This window comes from Ranitomeya imitator, chromosome 2 (assembly GCF_032444005.1).
Source record: "Ranitomeya imitator isolate aRanImi1 chromosome 2, aRanImi1.pri, whole genome shotgun sequence".
Classification (NCBI taxonomy): Eukaryota; Metazoa; Chordata; class Amphibia; order Anura; family Dendrobatidae; genus Ranitomeya; species Ranitomeya imitator.
The window spans coordinates 266,032,975-266,055,897 of record NC_091283.1 but is presented as its reverse complement, the minus strand read 5'-3'; the positions used below and the strand labels follow the sequence as shown (position 1 = coordinate 266,055,897).

Genomic DNA, 22,923 nt, shown 5'->3' with positions numbered 1-22,923 from the left:
GAGCGTCATACTGCAACGACCAGATCTCTGGAGCGCTGCACTCCCCCCCCGTTAAATCCAGTACTCCTGGACTGGGAAGAAGAAAAACAATACATTTCAGTAAAAGACATACAAAAATTTTTGAAAGTGCTTAAAACAAGTAAATAGCACAATGCTTCCCTTTATGGCAGGTAAGGACACTTGAACATTACAAACAAAACAAGGTTAAATATTTTTAAATAACATGTTGACTATAAATAACTCTCAGTACCCAGCCGGGTATTCTACTAAGTGCAAACTCTGAACAATAATTTAACTTTTCCTTTAAGGGCGTATAAGCTGAACCCACTAAAGGCCTACTATAAAATACTATATAAATAACTCAACTTTTCTTTCCATTCTAGCTTCACCAATGCAGGACCGCCTAGCTCCTTGGCTGGGCCTACTGTCATTGTGCCGACCATCTTTCTACAGATCTCAGGAGGACTCTCTCTCTCTCAAACCCCTACGGGTTCACCTTCAAGCTTTCCTGTCCTCAGTCTCTATCAGCATTATCAAACTTTCTAAATTTCAACATTATTACAATTCTAACTTTATTAAAGCAACATTATAACTTCAGTGCAACATGTGAACATTCCCTTTAAGAGGGAACGAAATCTCTTTGAGGTAGTGCAGATTCTCTCTGTCTGCAAGTCCACTGAAAGCAAGACCTTCTGCGTCATGTCCAGAAGCATTATCTTCGCAAAGTCTTCTTTCGCTTGTAAAACCAGTAGGGAGCACCTTTAAGAAGGTGCAAACTATATACAACACAGTTTTGGACTCATTCTGGTTCATGATCATGATCCGGCAGTCTTTGGAAACAATGATAAACAAACAAAAAGAAAATAGAATTATAAAACAGTAGGGATCCCAGGTCAACGAAGGGATCCCTTTAAGACGGGTTTGTGCAGCAAAAAGAGCAAGGGAGACAAACAGTTAACTATTTACAGTTTTTCGTGGTTCCGAGGTTTATTACTGTAACTCTGGGGGCAGCACAGGTGCAGGTAGCCCAGCTGGATACGGGCGGCTGCCTGGTGCTACATAAGGGGCTCCTTTGCTCCACACAGGGGTCTGGGTAACCACAGTTCTTTGTTCAGGAGTAACTGGAGCGCCGATCGCCACAGCAATCGACTCCCTAGCGGCTACGGTGGTAGTAGTGGTGACGGTAGTTGTAGTGACCGCAGAAGTCTGGCTACAAGGGGACACCATCACAACGGGAGATGACTGAGCTGGTTCCCCGACCCTGTGCACTACTGGATCTCTCTTCTTACGCACATCCAAGGCAAACCAGCCCTTCTCCCTGAAGTGTCTGGTATACGTGACGATGTCCCCCGGGTAAAGATCTCGGTCGGGGTGTCCCTCCAGGAAATGTGTTTCTACGTCCCGCCGGTTAACGAACACCTCTGCGTACAGTCCGAGCTCCTTAATAAAGCCCCAACCTCCACGGAGCCGGAAGGCTATGACTTGACCCTGCTTCCATGGGTCCGGGTGCATGCTGCGGTCCTTGCGGGCCTTAGTTTTGACCGCCCGGTCTCTCCGGTCGTACGCCTGATGCTGGGCCTGGTATTCGGCCTCCTCCTCCTTCCACTTCCGGGCAAGCTAGGCCTGGTAACGTTCCCAGCTAAGGACCTCCACCTTCTCACCCTCCTGCCCTTCGGCCCCGGGGAATCCCATGAAATCCGACCCGGGATTTACCCAGCGGCATACAGTCTGCTCAACATAGACTTCACCCGACAGGGTAGTGGGCGCCATCGGGGCTTTAAGGAACAGCTCCATACCCGTGGCTTGGTCCCAGGGGTTGAGACACTGGAGGAGGTGAGTGCCGTGGGGTGGTGGCGCTGCAACCGGGCCCACCAACAGGTCCTCCATCTCCGGGGCAGGGGCAGTGTACTCACCCACCACCACGATGTCCTGGGAGTCGGCTGGCTCTGCCGACAGCGGACGCCGAGACTGGATCGGTAGGGTTCCAGCTGTGGCACAAGAGGCGACACCAACGTTGATGGCTCTTCCGCCGGTGCTCCTTGATACGAGGACTTGGTCTCCAACTGCAGCTGCAGGAGTTGATCGATCAGCTCTGCCATTCCAAGCTGCAGGGAATCGGTACCGGCAGTGAAGGCTCCGCCACGACGCTCCTCTGGGTAGTTGGGGAAGTCTCCGGCTTCGACTCCACATTCCGACTCCGGGTAACTTGTTATGGCGTCCTCCACGTGGCTGTTGTCCTCCTTTTCCTTTTCCCGCTTTCTCCTTCGTGGGCGGTTTTGTTTTGTTGGTCCCCGCCCCCCATTGAGGATCAGGAGGCGGATCTCGGCTGCTGACGGACACGTCCTCAAGGTACAGAAATATTTAGACTGGGCGGCCATGGCTTTTTGCGCCTCTCAGCTTGTTCACGCCTACTCCACGCCCTTCTTCTTCTCCTGCGCTCCTCGTGGCGCGGTAATGGCGGCGGTTTTGGCGTGAATCTTGCGGCAATCAGTAAGACACAGTCTTTGCAATAAATCAAAGTTCAAACACGTTTCAATCACAGTTCCAAGGCACACATGACCTGCTTCTCAGGCTTAAGTACGATTCTGTTCGTGACGCCAAGTTGGAGCGCCCCCAGACACAGGGCCACGAGTTCTCGGTACCGGGCCTCTCTGGTTCGGTTCTGAGGCTGTCACGGTGGCTAGACCTGGTCCGTGACCCTACTAAGGGGCGTCCAATAAAGGTGGTACAGTCTGTCAAGGGTTCGTGACACCACCTGTGGTGTTCGGTCAGGGTGACCGACGCTGCTATGTGGTCCGCTGGGGTGATGGAATGGCAACTGGATGGTATACCTTCCCACAGGTGAAGTATATCCCCAGGGCTTCCCAGTAAGGTAGATGGTAATGGTGTAAGGTGCAGTCAATAACGAGGACACAGGGTTGCAGTCTCTTTACCTCTTTACTGGAGACTTCAGGATCCACAATCCAGAGCACGCTTAACAGGGCTGAGACCGGCCGGTCCGATGGGCACATCCAGAGTTTCCTTCGCAGATGGAAATAGTTGCCTACCACTAGCGCCTGTTTGTGTTGTAGTCCTACCCTGCTGAGCATTCGGAATAGTCCTCACAACTGCTGTTCTCGTTCGTTCGTTCTCTACAGCTCTCTCTTTCTTTAGTTCCAGATGTTACTAGTTCAATGTCCCCCCAGATATGTTATGGCTAGGATGCACCCGTATGATGGGAAGGCCTGGAGTTCTTCCGGGACCCTAGAGACGCCCCTCTCCCACTGTTGCCCCCTATGTCTTCGTAGGTGTTTTGGTGAGACAGCCAACCTATAATTAACTGTCCTGCGGAGTTTGGAGTAAGGCCTAGAGTCAGTTACTCCCGCGGTGTTCTGGCCACCGGCTACGCGCCTCAGTAGGATGTTGTCTCGGTCTCACGGCACGACTCCTACTGGTTCTCCTTTGTGCTTGATCTCGTTTACACTGTTCCACAATATCCTTCCCTTCGTGTCTCTCTCTTGGATACCGCCGCGGGGTGTGTAGGCGCGGTTCCGTTATGTTCTGTTCTGTTCGCTAGGCACCTGCCAGGTTCCCACGCCTGACAGGGACCCCCCTGTGTCTTCTCCCTGCAACACCCCCTGCCACGGGATGTTGCCTGAATCCAACCCAGTCAGCTTCTGACTAACTTCCTCCCCGACCCTAGTTTTACCAGTGTGAGGAGTGGCCCAATAAATAAAGCCTTTTACTCCCCGTAGTGGCCGGAGTGTGAAGTGTAAAGTGTTCTGGTGATACCTGGTCAGGAGAACCCCTTCAGTGCCATCGGACGTACCATCACTCCCCTTAGTGGCAGAGCGTCATACTGCAACGACCAGATCTCTGGGGCGCTGCATATCTATCTATCTATCTATTTATCTAATATCTATCTATTTATCTAATATCTATCTATCTATTATCTATCTATCTATCTAATATCTATCTATCCCATATATCTATCTATCTATCTAATATCTATATCTATTTATCTATCTAATATCTATCTATCTAATATCTATCCATCTATGTATCTAATATCTATCTATCTAGTATCTATCTATCTATCTATCTATCTATCTATCTATCTATCTATCTATCTATCTATCCCATATCTATTTATCTATCTAATATCTATCTATCTAATATCTATCTATGTATCTATCTATCTATCTATCTATGTATCTAATATCTATCTATCTATCTATCTATCTATCTATCTATCTATGTGTAATGGAGTGTGGGTTGGACAAATGTAAAAGAGGAGTTGGACGGAAATGACATCACAAATCTTTTGGAAGATAGAGGGGAGAGAGGAGGGAGGGGTTTGGGTGTGTTCTGGAGTGGGTCTGGTAGGTTCGGGCTTAGTGGCAGTGCAAAGCATCTTGGAACTTGTAGTATTAGAGCACAATAACTCAGGAGAAAGGAAGTTGTCGATTAACCCCATGAGAGTTGAATCCAGCACTGAAGATGTGCTGTTACAGCATGATAACAGCTAATATTGCTAAAATAACCACAGTAGATGTTTTCAGTGGCACATAATAGCAAGATTTTTGAAAAAAAGGGGTTAAATAAGCAAGATTTCGGCATTTTAGCTCCTGGTGTGGAGGCGATAGCACAATCATATGCCGCCATATACTAGACGCCCGGTAATAATTCCCTCATGTGTGGGGTCTATTTGTCTCCAGAGAAATCACACGTTACATTCCACACAGAACATTGTGTAGAAAAGGCGGCGCGAGGTAATTGTGCCAGTAGTGAGGGCGAATAATGGCGGAAATGTCACTGACTGAGGAGAAGTCTCCATGTAGCGTCTTCACTGCGGATCACGTGACCCCTGACTCCTCCCCCTGTGACCTCATCACAGGTCCTGTGCGCACAGAGCAGCCATATATGTGGAGTGCGGCTCTGCAGGTGGAGGTATGTGGAGATTCCCCATTACTGAGCGCGGGGACATTAACCCCTTCTGCACGGAGACTCTTTTGGGGTTGTTGTTGCCACTTTATAAGAATCATAACGTTGTTGTTCTGTTTCCTATAATAGATACATACGAGCCAACTATGGAGGACAGGAAGTGAGGGAGCGGATTGTTCTCCTAGTACAGGGCCCCTTTCTTGGCCCCACACAGTGTAATGCCCCCATTATGCCCTGTAAGCAGGGTTCTGCCCCACACCCAGCTGCCTCGGGCACTTTACCATGAGCTGGTACCTCAGATTCTTCCCCGCAACCACTTTCCTTTGTTGGCGCCAAATCTGTTCTGCCTTTGGGGCTCTGGCCTTTATAATATCAGTAACTGCGTCATCAAGGTCTCCTGACCAGGTGCACCCTCTAGACTCTTCCCTCCGGAAACCCTCCCTCTTCCCATTGATGTCACATGGTCCCGTCTGGACGGCAGATAGCAGTATTTTTGTACAAATGCAGCACAGCCCTGAGGAGACTTTTTTATGACTCCTTTTTACACCCCTTATGTAATATATATGATGGCGCTCACACAGTATAATGTTTCCACAGTACTGGCATCTCTCGTAAAAAAAAGGTATTTTCACACTACCGCCATACCCCCACACAGTATAATGTTCCTACAGTACCGCCATACCCCCACACACAGTATAATGTTCTCATAGTACCGCCATACCCCCACACACAGTATAATGTTCCCACAGTACCGCCATACCCCCACACACAGTATAATGTTCCCACAGTACCGCCATACCCCCACACATAGTATAATGTTCTCATAGTACCGCCATACCCCCACACACAGTATAATGTTCCTACAGTACCTCCATCCCACCACAAAGAGTATAATCTTCAAACAGTACCTCTATACCCCCATGCACAGTAAAATGTTCTCACAGTACCGCCATCCCACCGCACATAGTATAATCTTCTCATAGTACCGCCATACCCTCACACACAGTATAAAGTTCTCACAGTGCCATCATCCCACCACACACAGTCATTTGATCCCACAATAGTGGCTTCCCACACACACAGGATGTTTCCACAGGACTGGCATCCCTCTCACACACAGTATAATGTCCCCACAGTACTGCCATCCCCCCACTTTTTAATTTTCCCACAGTACTGCCCCCTACATGCACAATATGGTACTATCCACCCAGGGGAGCACCTATCATGATGCAACTTGAGTCTGTTGCCTCAGGCTGCGCCACCTGCTGATAAGAAGGGGGTCGGCATCTGCGGGGGTCCATAACACTATGCTGCCTACCTCAATAAACAAGACTGTCAAGAGGAAAGAGAGTCATGCCGGCTCGGATGTTGCCTGGATTAACAAGGTCCGCATACGATGTTGAGGAACCAGGATGATCTGATGATAAAAGGGCTACTGGACCAAACCATACATGAACAAGGCAAGAGAACCTGGATCTGATTAAATGCTACAGTAAAAGAAACACCGAATAATATCCCTAAAAAAGGGGGTCATGAAGGAGAATAAATGATCAAAACCAAAAAAATACCTTCACAGAAAGACCAGCAAATAAAAACAGTATAATCTTTATTAAACAACACATAAAAAAACATACAAGTACTGGGACAGTAACCACTGATGCAGGAAGGAACACAGTGGGACCCACATATAGACCAGCCTCACAGAAACAGTATAGCAGTGGCTGCGGTAAATTTAATCATAAATGGTACATCCATATGCTTCAATAGTACATAAGTAGAAAATACTACCACTATTACAAAGTGTAAATGAACGTATATAGAGACAACAACTTGCACGGTAATGCTGTAACATATGAGACATAAACATAAGGCAGCCTAACAGTACATATAAGCAATACTGCAGAAGTAAAGGTATAATTACCAGGAGGAGGAACCGGGGGACCCACCACACCCGACGCGCGTTTCGCAATGAAATGCTTCGTCCAGCATTATATGTTACAGCATTACCCTTTTACACTTTGTAATAGAGGTAGTATTTTCTACTTATGTACTATTGAAGCATATGGATGTACCATTTATGATTAAATTTACCGCAGCCCCTGCTATACTGTTTCTGTGAGGCTGGTCTATATGTGGGTCCCACTGTGTTCCTTCCTGCATCAGTGGTTACTGTCCCAGTACTTGTATTTTTTTTATGTGTTGTTTAATTAAGATTATACTCTTTTTATTTGCTGGTCTTTCTGTGAAGGTATTTTTTTGGTTTTGATTAAATGCTACAGTAACTGCAGATGAAATGGGAGAGGATATATGAAGCGTATGCGGAAACTCTGGATGGAAACAAGATCTGCATGTCCACTAACTGAAAAACGACTAGTCACCCAACATTTCAATATCATAAAGAGAAAGCTATTATCACAACTTGAGATGGATCAACTGCACTGCAGATCCACCCCACATGAAGACCTGGAAGAACAACATGTGCAATCCCCTGAAGATCCTGATCCAACCCTGCAACTAGAGTGCACTGCAGCTGGTCTGAAACAGAAGAGCTTAGATAAACTAAATACCATCAATACCAGAGATCGACTGCCAAGGCTCAGCAAAGAAACACCACCATACAGTATGCTAGAGGATGCCAATAGAACAGCTCTTGCATCAATGCCTACCTCCACCATAACTCAAATTAATAATCTGAGCTGTGCTACTGCTTCAGCAATCATGGAAATGCTTGGCTATACAACCAGCAAGAACAACAGAAGTATGTGCTCCCCTTGGAAAAGAAGACTGTAGACAAAGATCAAGGTGCCACGAAGGGAAGTCAGCCAACTATCAGAAATACAGTAGTGTGTAAAGATCAAGAATAAGACCAAGCTGGACAAGTACAAAGGCCTGACCCCAACTGAAGAGACTGCTAGACAAAGGCTCACAGCACTCGCTGCAAAACAAGGGAGATACATTAGAGAAGCTGAGGCCAAGAAAATAAATGCCCTGTTCTCCAAAGAACCATCCAAAGTGAAAAAAGCACAACACCAGTGCAATGTGGCTGCAATATCTGAGAATGAAACACAGCAACCACCTAGGGTAGGAAGCAGACACCATTACAGTAGCAGACATCCAACAACAGGTCAAGGATATGAAGAGCTGGATAGCACAGGCATGATCCTCACCTACTGGTTAAATAAATTCACAGCGGTACATGAATGCATGGCAATGCAGATGAACCAACTGCTGGAAGCAGGCCACCACCCAGCATGGCTAACACAAGGAAGAACAGTGCTGAACATGAAGGATTCTCACAAAGGAACAGTTCCATCCAACTACCGCCCAATAACCTGCCTTACAACAACATGGAAACTTCTGTCAGGCATCATAGCCATCAAGCTACAGAACCATATGAACCAGTACATGAATCCAGCTCAGAAAGGCATTGGGACTGACACCAGAGGCTCTAAGCACCAGCTCCTAGTACATAGAGCAGTCGCTCAAGACTCAAGATCCAGACAGACCAATCTCAGCACAGCATGGATTGACTACAGGAAAGCCTATGACTCAATGCCACACACATGGATCTGTGAATGCTTGGCTCTGTACAATGTCAACAGGAAATTTAGAACCTTCCTCAGAAATTCAATGGGGCTATGGAGAAGAGCATTGGAAGTCAACTCAAGACAACTAGCACAAGTGACTATCAAATATAGCATATACGAAAGTGATGCACTGTCCCCATTGCTGTTCTGCATAGGTTTGAACCCCTCAGTCAGATAATTACAGAGTCTGGCTATGGATACAAGTTCAAGAGTGGAAGCACCATCAGCCACCTCCTCTATATGGTATGGATGGCATCAAGCTTTATGCGAAAAGCGAACGAGACAACAATTCACTGATCCACCTGACAAGGATCTACAGTGAAGACATCGGGACGTTCTTCAGACTGCAGAAGTGCGGCCGCTTGGTAATAAAGAGAGACAAGGTATTCAAGACTAATTTAGTGGAATTACCAGCAGGGCAGATAGCTGATGTACAGACATACTACAAGTACCTCGGCATTCCACAGGGATACGTTAACCATGATGAGGAGGCAAGGAAAGCAAATGACAACTTTCTGGTTTTAAGGAACACTAAAAGAAATCAAGAACAAAAAATGTTGTAGTCAGTAATGGTTACTGTTTTAACCAAGCATAGGGTAAAAATTTCGGAGTCACTCAATTCTGAGGAAGAAATTATGGAATCATGAAAAACAAATAAAAAAACCCTCCAACACATCACTAGTATTTTGTTGCACCACCTCTGGCTTTTATTACAGCTTGCAGTCTCTGAGGCCTGGACTTAATGAGTGTCACACAGGACTCTTCATCAATCTGGCTCCAACCTTCTCTGATTGCTGTTGCCAGATCAGCTTTGCAGGTTGGATTCTTGTCATGGACCATTTTCTTCAACTTCTACCAAAGATTTTCAATTGGATTGAGATCCGGACTATTTGCAGGCCATGACATTGAACTTATGTGTCTTTTTTCAAGGAAAGTTTTCACAGTTTTTGCTCTATGGCAGGATGCATTATCATCTTGAAAAATGATTTCATCATCCCCAAACATCCTTTCAATTGATGGGATAGGAAAAGTGTCCAAAATATCAACATAAACTTGTGCATTTATTGAAGGCTAGATGGTGGCCCGATTCTAACGCATCTAGAATATGTATGTGGTTTATTTATGAAGTTTTCAGAATAATGCAATTTATACACAGGATTCGGCCGGCCGGCCGCGACCAATTAGCGAAGCGTGGTTCAAATTCTGCACCAATTCGCTGCGTCATCATCTCGCGAGACCACAATGCATGGCCCCCGGATCCAGGCGAGGCATTTAGCTATGCTCCTCGTCACGCTCCGGTCCCAAGAATGCATTGCGGTCTCGTGAGATGATGACCTAGCGGTCTCGCGAGACAGCTACGTCATCATCTCGCGAGACCGCAATGCATGGCCCAGAGCTTCGCAAGGAGCGGGAAAGGTGCCGGAAGGTGAGTATATAATTTTTTTATATTTTTTAAATTATTTTTAACATTAGATCTTTGTACTATTGATGCTGCATAGGCAGCATCAATAGTAAAAAGTTGGTCACACAGGGTTAATTGCAACGTTAACGGACTGCGTTACACCGCGGCATAGCACGGTGCAACGCAGCCTTTAACTCTGTGTGAGCGCTGACTGGAGGGGAGTATGGAGGGGGCACTGACAGAGAGTAGGAAGGGGCAAATTCGCGGCAATTAGCGACGCGGGATATCCGTGACAGACAAACAAACAGACACAAAAACAGACGGAAGTGCCCCTTAGATGATTATATATATAGATGTAATGACAGCCATCTCCCCAGTGCCTTTACCTGACATGCAGCCCCATATCATCAATGACTGGAAATTTACATGTTCTCTTCAGGCTGTCATCTTTATAAATCTCATTGGAACGGCACCAAACCAAAGTTCCAGCATCATCACCTTGCCCAATGCAGATTCGGAATTCATCACTGAATATGACTTTCATCCAGTCATCCACAGTCCACGATTGCTTTTCCTTAGCCCATTGTAACCTTGTTTTTTTTCTGTTTAGGTGTTAATGATGGCTTTCATTTAGCTTTTCTGTATGTAAATCCCATTTCCTTTAGGCGGTTTCTTACAGTTCGGTCACAGACGTTGACTTCAGTTTCCACCCATTCGCTCATTTGTTTTGTTGTGCATTTCCGGTTTTGGAGACATATTGCTTTAAGTTTCCAGTCTTGGCGCTTTGAAGTCTTCCTTGGTCTACCAGTATGTTTGCCTTTAACAACCTTCCCATGTTGTTTGTATTTGGTCCAGATTTTAGACACAGCTGACTGTGAACCAACATCTTTTGCAAGATTGCGTGATGATTTACCCTCTTTTAAGAGTTTGATAATCCTCTCCTTTGTTTCAATTGACATCTCTCGTGTTGGAGCCTTGATTCATGTCAGTCCACTTGGTGCAACAGCTCTCCAAGGTGTTATCACTACTTTTTAGATGCAGACTAACGAGCAGATCTAATTTGATGCAGGTGTTGTTTTTGATTATGAAAATTTACTGGGTGATTCCATAATTTTTTCCTCAGAATTGAGTGATTCCATAATTTTTCCCCTATGCTTGGTTAAAAAAGTAACCATTACTGACTACCACATTTTTTTATTCTTGATTTATTTTAGGCTATGTGCACACATTGCGGATTAGGCTTAGGAATTTCTGGTGCGGATTCTGCATCTCCTGGCAGAAAACGCACCTGCAGATTTGTCTTGTTTTTTGTACGGTTCTGCGGAGTTTTTTTGTGCTGTTTTGCTGCAGTTTTCTTGCGGATTTCCTGCGTTTTTTTTTACCCTTACGGTTTTCTATAATGGAATAGGTACAAAAACGCTGCATATTCAAGTGACTTGCTACCTCTTTTAAACCGCAGCGTTTTCGCAGCGGATTTTCCGCGAAGTGTGCACAGCATTTTTTTTTCTCATTGATTTACATTGTACTGTAAATCAATTGCGGATCTGCAGCGTTTCTGCACCTCAAAAAACGCTGCGGATCCGCAGAGAATCCGCAACATGTGCACATACCCTTAGTGTTTTTTAAAGCCAGAAAGTTGCAATTTGAAATGACTTTAGTTTTGTGCCATGTCTGTGATCTGCTTTTTTTCTACAAAATTAAACTAAATGAACATCCTCCAAGGCCAATGATTCCATAATTTTTGCCAGGGGTTGTGTATATATAGATTTTTTTTTTCTTTACGTTGGAGGGCCAAATTCCAGCTATTGCTGTCGGACCTGTGATTTCTATCTACTCCACTGTGTACAGGATAATAGAGTATAATAAAGTAGTTATGGACGAGACTTAACTAATATTGTGCAGTGACTCTGCTTTCCATATAGTGACAGATATTTCTTCTTGCTAAAACAATGATTTTTTTTTCACTTTAACCCTTTGTTAAACACCTCTGATCAGTGCGATCATATAACATACAAGCCTCAGATGGCTCCGATGATACCCTGTACTACTATAGTGTATCATCACTGCCTGTCAGTGTAATACTAATGGCCCCATACCATACCTCCCAACCGTCCCAGATACAGTGGGGCAGTCCCGATTTTGACAGTCTACCCCGCTGTCACAGGTGGGATCTCACTTTTCCCACACTGCAATGTGAGCCTCAGCCTCATCCCTCCACCCGCAGAGCGGCACACCACATATATGGCTGCTCTGTGCGCACAGGACCTGTGATGAGGTCACATGAGGGGAGGAGTCAGGGGTCACATGATTGAGGCCTCCGTGTATGCATGCAGTACTCTGCTGGTTGTCATGGTGCTGGATGAGGGTAAGTTTCTGTGTGGGGTCAGGAGGTGTTTACAGTGTGGATGTAGCAGAGCCGTGTGTGTACGGAGCAGTCTCGTGTGTGTACAAGGTGTATGTAGCGGAGCCACGTGTGTACGAAGCAGGGCTGCGTGTGAACGAGGTGTACACAGCGGACGCTAGCTGTGTCAGATCGGAGCAGATATTGCTCCTCGTTCTGACACTGACTGGCACAGGAGACACGGAGAGTTCTTTATCAGTGGAGTACTGGAGCTGCAGCGACGTGAGCAGTCAGTGGTGCGGCGTGGCTGGATGATATCATTCAGCGCAGCGGGAGTGGAAGCTGCCGGGTGCTGCTAGGTAGCGTATTGAAAGGTGTGTGTAGTGAGGGAGAAGGCAATGAGGGTGAACTAACCATGTGTGGCCATTATACAGTATGGAGCATCATGTGTGGCCATTATAATATACACAGCATAATATGTAGCCATTATACAGTATGGAGCACTATGTGTGGCCATTATACAGTATGGAGCATCGTGTGTGGCCATTATACAGTATGGAGCATCATGTGTGGCCATTACACAGTATGGATCACTCTGTGGCCATTATACAGTATGGAGCACTATGTGGGGCCATTATACAGTATGGAGCACTATATGGGGCCATTATACAGTATGGAGCATCATGTGGGGCCATTATGCTGTTCCCAGAATCATGTGGGTCCATTATACAGTACAGAGCACTATGTGTAGCCATTATACAGTATGGAGCACTGTGTGGCCAAATTTTTTTTGTTTATAATTGTTTATGAAACAATAATATTACAGATCCCAAAATCATACTATCAGTCTGGAAAGAACACAAGTGTGTTGAAAATACCCAGACGGATCAAATCCGCTCCATACAATATACATGAGAAAATAGGAGAAACCGGAGCATATGGAAAAAGCAGCTCTTTATTAATACAAACATTAAAAACTATCATAAATATACAGAGTATACAAATTCCACTAGATAACAGAGGTAAGGGGGCGAAAGAGCCCACTCCTCAAAGTACCCCACACTGAGCACTATTTACATATATAACTGGAAAGCACAAAGTGTGCTGTGCCAAAGTAAAATAGTAAGCTTAATCAGCAATAAATAGCACAGTAATGCGAACAGTCACACTGAGCGCAGTATAATAAACATAGGTGGAGAATGGCAGATGGCTAACCAGCTCAGGGGGGACCGAGGAGGGGGATCCCGCCGGAAAAAAGACCCCGACGCGCGTTGCGCGGCACTTGCCACGCTGCTTCCTCAAGGGGATATGTGAAGGAGCAACCAGGACCTGCTAGTAACCTTCCTGACCCCAGTCACATGTCCCTAACCGGCCAATCCCGGTGGCGCTAGCGGCGCATGCGCCCGGCGATGGGAAGGTCCTCCATGGAGGCGCGGCGTCAGGCCCAGCGCGAGCGCCCCGGGACTAAGCCCAGGGCGATCACGCAGGGCAAATAGACGCCCGCCCACATGGAGGAGCCGCCCATACACCGGGCAATGCGCACGGCCACCACAGAAGAGACTAATACCACAGATACTGAAGTCCAATAGGGGACCTCAATAACTCTGCCTGGCAGGAAGAGGTCAGAGCCCAAAACCACGGGGCACCGATGGAATACAGCCCACCCGGGGACCACTCGTCCCAAACGGATTTGCTGGTGTGGGAATATAGTGGCTCCTGACCAGCATATCGCCAAGATTCATGCCCCTTCTTGGGGTCATAAGGGGCAGGTCGCCCAGGACAGCACGCAGGGAGGGCTCAGTCTTAAGAACAGGCCAGTGTTTTTTTAGGATGGAACGCATACTCTCCCACTCATGATTGAAGGTGGAGATGAATCTAATGTGATCACCTCCACCCTCTGCACGACGTCGAGTAGTAGGGTATAAAAGATCACTCCGTGGGGTTTGGCGGGCACGGTCATAACCGGCCTTGATGGACCTGCGGCTGTAGCCGCGGTCCTCAAATCTTTTTCTAAGGTCTCTCTTAGGCATTCAGCCAAACTGTCACCTTCTTAGATGCCATGTTTGCTTTTCACAGCAGGAAGTGGATAAACTGCCAGGGTTTTTGTTGAAGCCTCATCTGTCCCTGCGGCATATCTATGTTCTGGTGCACAAAAAATATAATTTCTTTTTAATAAATGTTAAACAAGTTAAAAATTATAAAATGTGTCTTCTGCTTTTTCCATGTTTTTTTTCTTTTTACAAGAATTGTTGGAGCCAATTTTCTTTAGAAACATTTTAATATCTGCTTTTTCTGGTGTTTTTCCTGTAATATCGGAAAGACTAAGGCTAGAAATAAACCTCATAAATCACTGTACATGGAGACTTTGCGACCAGATCATTTCTGTCCGCGTTGATTGTGGAAACAAAAAGCTTTTCTAAAAGCCTCAAACTTCTGTGTGTGAATCAGAGCTGAGATCTAACGTGATAGAAGATTACAGTGCGGGGAAGAAGGGAAACCTTCATATAGAGGCCGATGGTGATGGAGTCAGTGACCGACTCTGGCCAAATATGTTTCTAGAGCCGTAGTAGAAGATGAAGATGTCGTCCTCATCATGAAGTAGTTATTTCTCATGTCGCGTGTAATGAATATCTCCTGCAGTATTGCTAATGCCGATTCCAGGGTCGGTAAATGAGACGAGAATTAGCGTTATGGAAGATGAGTCTATGAGAAATGTATTCAGCTGCCGACTCCGAGGAAGAAACTGCTTGTTGTCTGTGGCCTAAATATATAGGATTTATTAGTAGATGTAAAGAGGAAACTAAATACTGTAAAATAATAAATCTCCTCATATGTTTCCCTTATTATCTCCAGTAATTGTATTATTACACAGGATTCTTATGATGTTACATCGGCTCATCTTCTCATTCAGGTCTCTACAATATCGGATCCTCTCAGTGAAGATCTTCTACAAAAGAATATTTTCCTGATTTACCCATCAAAGATGGATATGGACAGAGACAAGATGGCGGAGAGGATATTACACCTCACCCTAGAGATCCTATTCCGGCTTACTGGAGAGGTGAGAGATTCTGATGACGTCACATTACATCATTCTTATCTCTGGAAATAACAGATGGACAGAACTGGAGAGGTGAGGACTCTGGAAATGTCTGTAGTGAGATTTCTTAATGTGTCTCTCCATTACCAGGATTACACAGTGGTGAAGAAGATCTCTAGTGATCGCTGTCAGGACCCTGTGTCTGAGGGATGGGGAAGACCCCTGAGCCCAATCACGGGGCCTCCACCTCACCCCCTGATCCATGAGGACATCAATGACCAGAAGATCCTAGAACTCATCTACAAGATGATTGAGCTGCTGACTGGAGAGGTGACACTGCTGGGAATGCTGGGACATTATACAGAAACACTATGACGGTATCGCGGGATGACGGTATCATTGTATGTGTCAGGTTCCTATAAGATGTCAGGATGTCGCTGTCTATTTCTCCATGGAGGAGTGGGAGTATTTAGAAGGACACAGAGATTTGTACAAGAACGTCATAATGGAGGTTCCCCAACCCCTCACATCTCCAGGTAATAGTTAGGACTAAACACATACAGCTTATAATTATTTGTATGTAAAGAATGAATTCACTCCCTGTATGTGTTTCCTCCAGATCTATCCAGTAAGAGGACAACACCAGAGAGATGTCACTGTCCTCTTCTTCCACAGGACTGCAAGCAAGAAGATTCCAATGCTCCTCAGGATCATCAGGTAGATGGAGAGAAGGTGTCAGGAGATCTTCCCTATGATGTGTAGACGCCGGTGAAGGTCTTGTGCTCAGTCTTGTTTTATCCACCAGTATTATATGTTTTATACTTCTGTACTGAGAACGGTGGAGATGGCAGGATTAGAGCTTATCATAGATGGGACTTCTCCATCTGTCGGTGACTTTTACAATATTTGTTTCAGGGTGAAGATCTGACCCATATTAATACTACAGAGACATATGTGAGGGGTGATGAGCGGTGTAAAGAGGAGATTCCCACATATGACTACCCAGGTGAGTAGTAACCACTGAATGCGGAGAGGTCACAGATTCTTCTCGTCACCGGCTGTGGCTGCTTTATAGGTTGTGTAGTCCGGCCGTATTACCAAGATTGCCATGGATTCTGGCTGATGAATTAGGACACACATAAATTTGTTTGTAGGACAATATGCTCTAGCAAGCTATCTGTCAAAGAAATTAAAAAAAATTGATTGGTCCAAAATTTTCCACCTCCACATTTATACCAGGAATGGCAATAAAATTAGGGATGAATGGAGTAGCCTAATCCGAATCCTCCCATCTGGGAAATGCTACATTAAGAGGCAAAGCCCTTTGGACATTAGTGTGCGCCAACTCACGAGCACTATGGACAGCGCTAGTACTGGGCATTGTTCCCTGAGTTGGAGACATTTCTCCAGAAGCGCTATTTGTCCTTGTTGTACTGGTCCTTGTGTGTGAGGATGGACCAGGATCACTGCTCATTTCTGAGCTATCACTGTCGCTGCTACTAAAGCCCTCGAAATCCACATCGCCATCCGGCACTGCGCTATCTTCGCTGTCAGAACTTAAAAGTGCATAAGCCTCCTCTGCACTATAATACTGATGGGCCATTTTATTTGTTTTTTTCGGAAATACTGATGTGACCAAATTATTGGGGAGACAATTGAGAAAAGCTTAATTCTTTAGCCTAACCCTAACTTTAGAATAAACCTTAACTTTAGCCCCAACACTAACCCTAACTATAGCACTAACCCTAACCTGCCTTATCTGTTTTTTTTACTTTATAACAAGATCGCTGACTGACACAGCTGTTGCCAGCAGCACTTGTAACACTGTTTCTCCTCTAATCTCTCACTGACAGGAGATCTGAGGAGAAACAGCATTTTTATGAGGCAGATCGCCCTGGAAAGTTAATTACTACAACACGCTTTCTTAGTGATTTGTCTCATTGGATGGTTTGATCTCAAACCAATTTTTATCTTGAGCACCTTAAGCTACCGTTACACTGAACGATTTACCAACGATCACGACCAGCGATACGACCTGGCCGTGATCGTTGGTAAGTCGTTGTGTGGTCGCTGGAGAGCTGTCACACCGACAGCTCTCCAGCAACCAACGATGCCGAAGTCCCCAGGTAACCATCGGGTTACTAAGCGCAGGGCCGCGCTTAGTAACCCGATATTTACCCTGGTTACCATTGTAAATGTAAAAAAAAAAAACACTACATACTCACATTCCGATGTCGGTCACGTCCCCCGGCGTCAGCTTCCCGCACTGACTGTGTCAGTGCCGGCCGGCCGTAAAGCAGAGCACTGCGGTGACGTCACCGCTCTGCTTTACGGCCGGCGCTTACACAGTGCAGGGAAGCTGACGCCGGGGGATGTGACAGACACCTGAATGTGAGTATGTACTGTTTTTTTTTTTTTTACATTTACAATGGTAACCAGGGTAAATATCGGGTTACTAAGAGCGGCCCTGCGCTTAGTAACCCGATGTTTACCCTGGTTACAAGTGAACACATCGCTGGATCGGCGTCACACACGCCGATCCAGCGATGACAGCGGGCGATCCAGCGACGAAATAAAGTTCTGGACTTCTAGCTCCAACCAGCGATGTCACAGCAGGATCCTGATCGCTGCTGCGTGTCAAACACAACGAGATCGCTATCCAGGACGCTGCAACGTCACGGATCGCTATCGTTATCGTTCAAAAGTTGCTCAGTGTGAAGGTACCTTAATTCACATGTGTTAATTGTGTCATGTTAGTTTGTCCATTTTACCTTAGTGATTAAAAGTTACGTTTTAATTATTGGGAACAGACAAATGTCCACAGCATATTCCTCCAGTTGCCTTCTCTAAATAGGAGGGAAGGAAAGAGAGGGAGGGGGTATAGGGCTTTACCAGGTCCGGCTCCAGGTTTTTGAGGGCCCCGGCTGAACGAGTCTCAGTGGGCCCCCCCAAACCCCCTCCTTTAACACATACCACGATTCATGATGCACAGATAAGAAATAAAAAAGTATAGTACAATGCCAGATTTAACTTCTTACATGAGCAATAGCTATTGTAAATTCTACAATACCATACAGTAGAGGGGCTTTATATAAGTCAACCCTTACCCCTTCTATGCCAATTGTTGTGACCTACTTCCTCAGTTACCAGTAGGCATTTTATTGTTAGCTGAACTTGCTGCAAAGAAAAAACTGGATACATTGAATATGACCAACTTTTAATGGAAAACATTTTAAAGTAAACATTGGAAACTATTAACGTAGAACATTTGTAAAAGTGCAAAATGGGTAGCAGTATCGCAACACATCAGTATTCGTTGTCCCATTGTTTTGAATTCACTGTCGATTTGTAGTGCTGATGACTGACCCCAATAAGTGACATGTGCAAAAATGCAGCTTAACAGCTATAAAAAACAAGAAAACAAAAAAAAAAAAAACCTGTAGCGCAATTCGGTGGCAAACCAAAGTTTTGATTTGAAAATTGCTAAAAAGCTTTTCTCCTGGTTTTTTCAGCTGCAAAACAACATATAACTTGATTAAAATCTACACATTCTGCTTCTTGTGACTCAATTGAAAGAATTGCCAATGCATTTAACCTTTCTTGAGACATCTGGGACCTGAGGAAGTTTTTAATAAGCTTCAGTTTACTGAAGCTTCTTTCAGCTGACGCAACTGAAACGGGCACTTTTAGCAGGAGCTTCAATGCCAATACCAGAGTTGGGAAGGCCAGGTTCAGCGAGTTAGAAAACAGATATTGCAGGGTTTCCTGTGGAGTTAGATGATCAGGCAGCATCCTAGCCAGTGTCTTCAATTCCTCCAGCAGAATCTCTCCATCAACTGCTGGATCAGCAAAGTTTAAACATTGCTGTTGTAATGTCGGCAAGTCACTGGCTGCTTTTTTTATGTCACTGAGAAATCCAAACTTGGCCATGAATTTTTTTAAGAAAACGAATCTTGTTTCGATTTCATCAAGCACAGTTTTAAGTAAAGGCTTGAAGAATGTTTCTTCAAATTCTTCTCTTGGATTTAAATATAATGTTCCACTTGCTTGCTGGCTCTTGGCAATCTTTATCATTGCATTGACAAGTTTTTTTCCTAATTCTGTGTGCTGGGTACTCAGTGGGTATATCAAGCTTCTTACATATATCGGCAGCTTTACTTTCTGCTTGTTTGAACCCCAATGTGAAATACTCTGTGAAGGCTGTAGTGATGGCCTCAACCAGTGAAATTGTGCTGGAGAGGTTCATAGTTTTCGCCTGTAAAACCACATAACACATAATGAAACTACAAAAGGGTAGGTACAAAGTGAATCCAATAGAATCTTTGCTTCGCTGTATGTGTCACTGGAATATTTAGTGCCATGTACAAAGACTTCTAAAGCTTCAACAAGCTGAGGAAACTGAAACAAAATGGCTTTAACTGATTCAAGCCGAGCACACCATCGTGTCTGAGATAGAGCCTTTAGTGTTAATTGTGATAAATGCTTATTGGCCACTTCCCACCTCTTAGTTGCTCCAGAAAAGAATGCATAAATGCGACTCAAAAGGTCATAAAATTGTTTTGATCGGTTGGAACTCTCTGCAGCATGTACGACAACAAGATTCCAGTTATGTGGAGAACATGGCACAAAGAATGCATGAGAGTTTTTCTCCAAAACAATGGCCTGCACTCCTTTATATTGTCCCCTCATATTAGCTCCATTATCATAACACTGGCCACGAATATATGAGACACACAACTGATGCTGTTCTGTCCATCTTTCTAACACAACTGTTTCTAGGCCTCTTCCAGTTGTGTCTGTGACATGCAGAAATTCCAAGAAGCTTTCTTTGACCTCCACTGTTTTGCTAATTTCATCCATGACCACATATCGCAGCACTAGGGACAACTGCTCTTGCTTAGAGATGTCAGGTGTGCAGTCTACGATGATGCTGAAAAAGTTAGCTCCCTTCACTTTTTCCATTATTATTTGAATTACTGCATCTCCAATCAAATGTAAAAAGTTGTTTTGCATATCTTTGCTCAAATAATGCACATTTGTGCCTTCTTTAGCACGCTGCAAGTGTTCCTTCATAACCAAGTCAAATTCTGAGATCAGTTCCAGTAACTGTAGAAAAATCCCGTTGTGTTCTGTGAATACAGTATCTGATGATCCTCTGAATGGGAGATTGTTTTTTGCCAACCATCGAATCACCTTCAGTATCTGAAACAAAACTTCAAGCCAATGTTGCTCTTCCAAATGGATTTGCCTACGTAAATTTTTGTCAATGGCTCTTCCAGATGTTACGCTAGCTTCCAGCTCTTTCCATTTTGCATAATTGGAGAAGTGATGGCTTGATATTTCGTGGGAGTGTAAGGATCCCTTACCACTGATATGTTTCCAGTCCCTGAAACCACCAGGACTCGAAAACACAGATTTTGCTTCATTGTCAAACAACCGACAACAAAAACAATATATGCAATCTCCAACCATAGAGTAAACAAGCCAGTCTCGTAAAACCTTTATTCCAGTACCCATCAACCTGTAGTAATGGGTACAAGCGAAGCGTCTCTTTGAACCATCCGAAAAGTCTGTGAGCGGGAAATTTTCCAATCTCACTTGTTTGGGGCCCCTTTTTATTGCCTGACATCTCAGCACATCAGAAATGATATCAGGCCATTCAGCTGGATCAACGGTTAGTTCTGGCCGAGGTTCAGAAAGACTGAGGAGTTGCTGATGTGAAGAATCTTCAATTTCTTCCGTAATTTCATCAGTGCTGGAAAATGCTTCCACAGAGACACTCAAACTTGGTTCAATTCCTGATGTAGTGCAACTGGTTGACTCACCACTGTCCTTTTGTGTAGACTTCCTAAAAAAGTGATCAATGGTAGTAAGCTTCTTCACTTTCTCTTCCAATAACTGCTTCTCTTTTCTTTTCTGACTTCCAGACTTGTGCTTCTTGGATGGAGGCGTCTGTTCATCTGGAAGTTCTTTGGCTTGATCACTACTTTCCATGTTGGCCTAAAAATGCTGTGAAATCAAGAGCATTTTCTGTTGTCAACTTTATGATTTTTATAGCAACTATCGGCCATGAGCATTAACCGGGCCTCTCGTGTGGCTGATAACTGCAGCATGTTAAGGTCTCAGATGATTGTTGCTATTTATGCAACTATAAAAGGAAGTAGGGATTGACTGCAATTTTCCCAAACAGGAAGATAAGCAGTTGGGGTCGAACCAATGATTGCAGTAAGGCCGGAGTCCCACTTGCGAGAGCGATGCGCGAGTCTTGCATTGCATCACCCGAAACGTCCGTATTTCTATATGCAGCTGCACACTCATGTCCAAAGAACAGGCGGCTGTTGAGGGTGAAGTGATGTGAGGCTCTTGCAAGTGGAACTCCGAGTCCGACCTAATACATAGTAACGATTGGTCACATAGTCACTTACTAGTCCACGGATGTGTGTGTTCTGGAAAATAAGTCCTGATAGTGGCGTTTCGGCACTGTGTCACTCTTGGAGTAGGTGACATGTAGATCCTGTGCTTAGCAGGTGGCTAACTCTGGTTATCTAAGGTCCACAGGTCTCAGGCTCAGGGTATCAGTACCTGTAATATTAGAGGCAAATCAACATTGATAAATGTACCATACACTAGTAGAAACTGTCCAGAGAAGTGCACCCTTTACAAAAACGGTGACCCGCCAAACCATCCATTTATTCCATGTTGAACCTGCAATTTGCAAATATTCCTTAATTGACTGTAATCGACACTTTCTCCTGCATTACAGGGGATTCACACAGCTGTTTAAAGACTGGTCAGAGAGCAGGCCTCCCAGTCCCCCCCCCCCCCCCACCCCCTCCATAACAGGAGGTTTATGCACTGTTAGCATCCGGGTAGAGCTATGAGTGGCTGTGCGGCCCCAATGAGGACATCAGGTTCAACCTTCTTTCAACATTTTATGTATAATACTCACATTCCCTGATTCATGACTTAAGTTGTAACTACTGCTTAATTATTAGTTTTTGATTATAGGCTACAATGACAAGATGGGCCGTTAGCTAGACAAAAAGCATTTTGTGGTGTGGTAGCTGCGCAGCCTCACCTGATCAAGTTGTGAGAAAGCACAACTAGAATGGCTTAGAAGCACTGGGTCCAGCTATTGGTGCTCCGCTGATTGGCAGTGTAGCGAGGTGGCTATGTTGAAATTAAAATGGTGTAGTGAGGTGGCTATGCTGCGCTGCCCACGTCGCAATAAATAAGGATGTCCAGAATCGAAACCTACTTCTTCATCAAGAACAACACAAATTCTACACATTCTACTAATCTGATACACTATCGAAAAAGGGAGCATAGACACTAAAATTTCATAGAAAATGTATAGATATTTTATTAATAACAAATATCAAAAAAGTGACATACAAATGATCAACATGACAGAATATAAAAAGTTCACACCAACGCAATATGACCTGGGTAAGTATCACAGAACAAGGTTTCCTAGGATAACAGTATTCCTGCAATGAGGGATCGTCTCCCAGGTACCAAAAAGTCCCATATTCAGCTAAGAATCATATGATCTAGTATTCAAACATATCACTGAGGTAATATGAACTTACCCATCATAAGTCAGAGTTTTTTGTGTGGCCTTCCCACC

At 44.8% G+C, this 22,923-nt stretch overlaps 1 protein-coding gene across 1 annotated transcript in view; it reads left to right on the top strand.

Annotated features, from left to right (window-relative positions):
• Positions 1-4,892: 4,892 nt before the first annotated feature.
• LOC138663043 (zinc finger protein 585A-like) overlaps positions 4,893-22,923 on the top strand; it is a 29,965-nt gene continuing 11,934 nt past the window's right edge. Inside the window, exons 1-6 of the mRNA XM_069749098.1 lie at positions 4,893-4,929; positions 15,165-15,314; positions 15,444-15,623; positions 15,706-15,829; positions 15,913-16,010; positions 16,209-16,299. Of these exons, the coding sequence (XP_069605199.1) occupies positions 4,903-4,929; positions 15,165-15,314; positions 15,444-15,623; positions 15,706-15,829; positions 15,913-16,010; positions 16,209-16,299 (670 nt within the window). The 5' untranslated portion in view covers positions 4,893-4,902. The remainder of the gene's footprint in view (positions 4,930-15,164; positions 15,315-15,443; positions 15,624-15,705; positions 15,830-15,912; positions 16,011-16,208; positions 16,300-22,923) is intronic.